At 31.6% G+C, this 4,252-nt stretch overlaps 1 protein-coding gene across 1 annotated transcript; it reads left to right on the top strand.

Annotated features, from left to right (window-relative positions):
- Positions 1-2,157: 2,157 nt before the first annotated feature.
- LOC136983942 (THAP domain-containing protein 1-like) lies at positions 2,158-2,925 on the top strand. Its single transcript, XM_067280830.1, has 2 exons — positions 2,158-2,228; positions 2,319-2,925. The coding sequence occupies exons 1-2, from the start codon at positions 2,158-2,160 to the stop codon at positions 2,923-2,925; spliced, it is 678 nt and encodes a 225-aa protein (XP_067136931.1).
- Positions 2,926-4,252: the final 1,327 nt, after the last annotated feature.

The following is a 4,252-nucleotide window of genomic DNA, read 5'->3' as shown; positions in this document are numbered from 1 at the left end:
TATTTGACTAAGTGGATTGTTTTAAGATTTAAAAAGTAAAGAATATTTTATGTTATTTTTATGTACGTTTCTTTACAAAGCTATATTTTAATTATAATTTTCTTTAAAAGTATATTAATACAATCGAACAATACATTGTACCAGGTATGTATATCCACCGCACATTTTATTTCACCGAGTAAGTTTTTATAATTTATTTTTAATTTTAGCCCTTATATCGTGACTAGCGATTCGGAATGTAATTGTGATATTAAAAATACATTTAGAGAAGTCTACAGTTTTTACTGGCTTATCGAACAAATGAATACGAATGGACCCTAGACCAGTGATTCTCAAAGTGGGGGTCGCGACCCCAAGAGGGTCGTGAAAAATATTTGGGGGGTCGCTGAAAAATTGATGCCAGATCAATTTTTTCAAATATTTTATAAATTTACTATGGATTCATGTTTAGAAATAATAGAAATAAAAAATATATAAAATAATTTTTTCTTAAATAAATTGCACATATAAATAATATTTAAATACGAGCCTAACCCCCTCCCTCCTGGATGTTTTTCGACACATACTTATTCTTCGGGGGTCCTTTGAAATTTTTAAGTGCAGAAGGGGGGTCGCGGTCCAAAAAGTTTGAGAAACACTGCCTAGACCAGTGATTCTTAACAGGGGGGCCGCGGCCCCTGGGGGTCCATAAGAAGTTTGCCGGGGGCCGCCAAATTATGCAAAATTTCCTTCGGAATATAATAAAAAGAAAATTGATGTATAATCCGAATATCGTATTTAAAAGTGAAATAAGAAAAATAAAGTTTTCCTATTTAGTTTTTATTTATTTATTTTGTATTTCTTCCTACATACAACTTTGTTAGTACAGAAGAAATAAATGTAAATATGCTACTTACACCGCAGTATTTACTTCTTTTATTCCAAAGCAATTTTAAGAAACTATTAATGCTTGGAATTTTAAAAATAATTAGGAAAAATAGTAGGCTTTGAAAATTTAAATATTTTTGCAAAAGTTATGCAAAATCCTTACGACAAGTGGGCGTTTTAGTTTTAGTTTAGTTTTAGCATCGACATTGGATCGATTTATCGACATGTTTCTTATTTTATTTTCTGTTAAAAATTAATGAGTTTTCATGTTTAATTGTGAAGTTTGAATGTTATTTAAATAGATAATGAAATAATAAAGTTATGATTTACATTTATTATATAAAAAATAAAGCAATAATAAAAAAATCAATTTATTATAGATAAATTATCAAATATAAATTATTATTAAAAAATGGGGGTCACAAAAAATTATGAAATATTTGGTGGGCGGCGAGTATAAAAAGGTTAAGAACCACTGCCCTAGACCATCACTGACGCGCAATTAACTGATTGCCCCTGGAAGTCGGCTTCTTACAGAAACACAGCTTCCCTGTCATCAAATGTCACGGCACGCCACTGCTAAAATGATGTTTTTTGGCTTTATCAAAATCCATACCATGTGTACTCAGCAGAGAGAGACTACAATCATATTACATCTGAGATTTGCTGAGAGAAAATTTTTTATTTAACAAACATTTTCTACCTATTACCATAGGCCAAACTTCAGGTTTTGAACTAAGTTTAGGAAATCTTTCCAAAATTGCTTAGAGCTTATCTTGCCTATTGCTATCTAGTTTTTTTTTTTTCCTTTGTCTAGACCAGTGGTGACCAAACTATGGTCACCAGGCTAAGTCCAGCCAACAAACATATTTTTTGACATGTCACTTATAACTTATAGAAATAGACATACTTTTGGTATATATGGAATAAACAAAATTTTTTTGTCTACCTAGCTATGTCTTGGTTCAATTTTGTTTACCCATCAAAAAATTTGGGCACCATTGATCTACAGTCTTTTTTTATCATCATAGTGCTCTTCACTTATAAATGTAGAACTTTGTTTTTGGGTTGCAATTTTCAAATTGCAGACGTAAATTCCCACTGGCATCTGTATGTCTGTCTGGTTTTGTATTTTAGCTTTTATTGGGGCTGTTTGTTTTTAATGGGGGTAGTAATCTCTGAAAGTATGTAATAGCAATAAAATGCATAAATAAATATCAGAAATTACATGTCATTAACACTGAAATTTTGCATTTTTCTATATTTTAGAGCCAAAATTATCGATACACTATGGTCAGATATTGCAGTGCATTTGGATGCAATAACATGTGGAAGCCTGATAGCACACTGTCATGGCATAAGTGAGTATCTACTTCTTTACATCACAAAAATTTGTCTTCTGGAATGTTTGTTTTCATACTCTGACATATGATTAATTTTGATTTTATCAGGTTTCCCAAGGAAAAGGAAATATGTAGGAAGTGGGTCAATAAAATGAAAAGGGAAAATTTTGAGCCAACAGAAGCAAGTGTACTCTGTTCTGATCATTTTACAAAGGATTGTTTCTATACAAGAGGCCAAGAAAATAGCAAAATTCGACTAAGAAGTGGTTCTATTCCTACTATCTTCAGTTTTTCTGACAGCATTCAGCCTGATAACATAAACAAGGAACATAGAGAGATCCAGTATATAAATAAAATAAATGTAAATGAAAGGTTAGAAGACAGTGTAAATGTAAAAGAAACACTAGAAAATAGTAATGTACTGATTAATAATGAATCTAGATATAAAAATTCAGAAAATTCAATTCAGAAGAGAAATGAGTTACAAATTCAGAAAATTTGTAATTTATCTCTCATTGAGCATGACTATGCAATTAAGGTTAGCCCTTGTAAAATGAAAAGAAAATTGGATGCTGCAAATGAGAGATGTGATCATTATAAGAGAGAGCTGAAGAAATGTAAAGCAAGGTTAGCAGCTGCCAAGGATGAGATCAGAACTCTCTCAGAAATATTAGAAATTGTAAAAGATAACTTTTTACTTACAGCTGATGAATAAAACAGTTTAGAAATCTTATTTTTTGGGTAAGCCACTTTCCAATTAATTAGTGTAACTAATTAGAGTTAAAACTTAATAGTACTGAAAAAAGATTGAGACTAATGGAAAGTTTGAAAACCCAGATAAAATCAACTGATCTCTTGTATTAAACCTCTTGTATGCAACAACATAACCATAAACCAAATATAAGGTACAAACTTATATTCATATTTAAGAAATTCAAATATAACAAACTGTTGCAATTTTTCTGTAAAAAAGTTTGAGAGCAGGATCAAATAAAAATCACAACAAAAACAAGATATAGTGGGAAAAACAATGTTTCATACTTAGTTTGTTTATCATTAACCTAATAACATCAGTCAATGGACATGGATCAGTTATAGAATTATAGAGTTAGCAAGAGTTGGTAGCCTTTCAGGACCATTTTCATCCATGCCACTGTTGAGATAGCATTATGAATAGGAGCATTATCCTGTTGGAAAATAAAATGTTTGTCCATTGCTTCATCTTTTAATGGTAGAAGATAATTTCCCAACACATCTGCATAGTCAACTGCCTTTGAACAAGGTAAAATGAAAGCAATAGCTGAATTTAACTGATGAGTGTAAACTGCACACCATCACAGATACTCCGTCTTGAAGATGAGGTTTGTGACATAGGCCAATAGTATCACACACTATCAGGTTAAATTCTTTTCACTAAAAGCTGCACGATTCCATAAATCTGAATGGGCAACATAATGCATTGCTAAGTCCAACCATCTTTCCTTATGGGAGGTGTTAATTTGGTCGTGCCAGCATTTTAATGTATGCATGATTTGCAGACATTGCTCTTGGTGTTGCAGGCAGCTGTAGTGAAGTTTTAATCTGACTGGACGACATACCAGAAGGTGTAGCTGTTCTCAGTATTGTCCTGTCATCATCTCTGGCAGAAAGGTTTTTTGGACCTACCACAACATTTAGCTTTATCATAATTGTCAGGTCTTTAAGTAATTATGAAGGCTTTGATCTACTAGATCAAAGCCTTCACAATTACTTAAAGCCTGCAGAGACACGGATTCATATTTCCACAGTTTCTGAATGCATGAATCTTGCCTTTTTCTTCATCTGTTAATAAAGTAAAAATTCAGTAAAAATGGGATCTGTTTTTACCAGATCCCATTTTTACTGAAGATTGAAAACACACAACATGGATGTGTGCAAATTAGGTTACAATGTCTGTTATATTTTAGAATGTTGTAAATATGAATTTTTAATCCTGGCAATTTTTCCATGAAATTGCAAGCAATAATTTGTTGTATTTGAATTAATTAAATATGAAAATAAGT

Source organism: Centruroides vittatus, unplaced genomic scaffold (assembly GCF_030686945.1).
Source record: "Centruroides vittatus isolate TY-2023 unplaced genomic scaffold, ASM3068694v2 contig_898, whole genome shotgun sequence".
Taxonomy (NCBI): Eukaryota; Metazoa; Arthropoda; class Arachnida; order Scorpiones; family Buthidae; genus Centruroides; species Centruroides vittatus.
The sequence above is the reverse complement of the archived record's forward strand: the minus strand, read 5'-3'. Positions and strand labels throughout refer to the sequence as shown.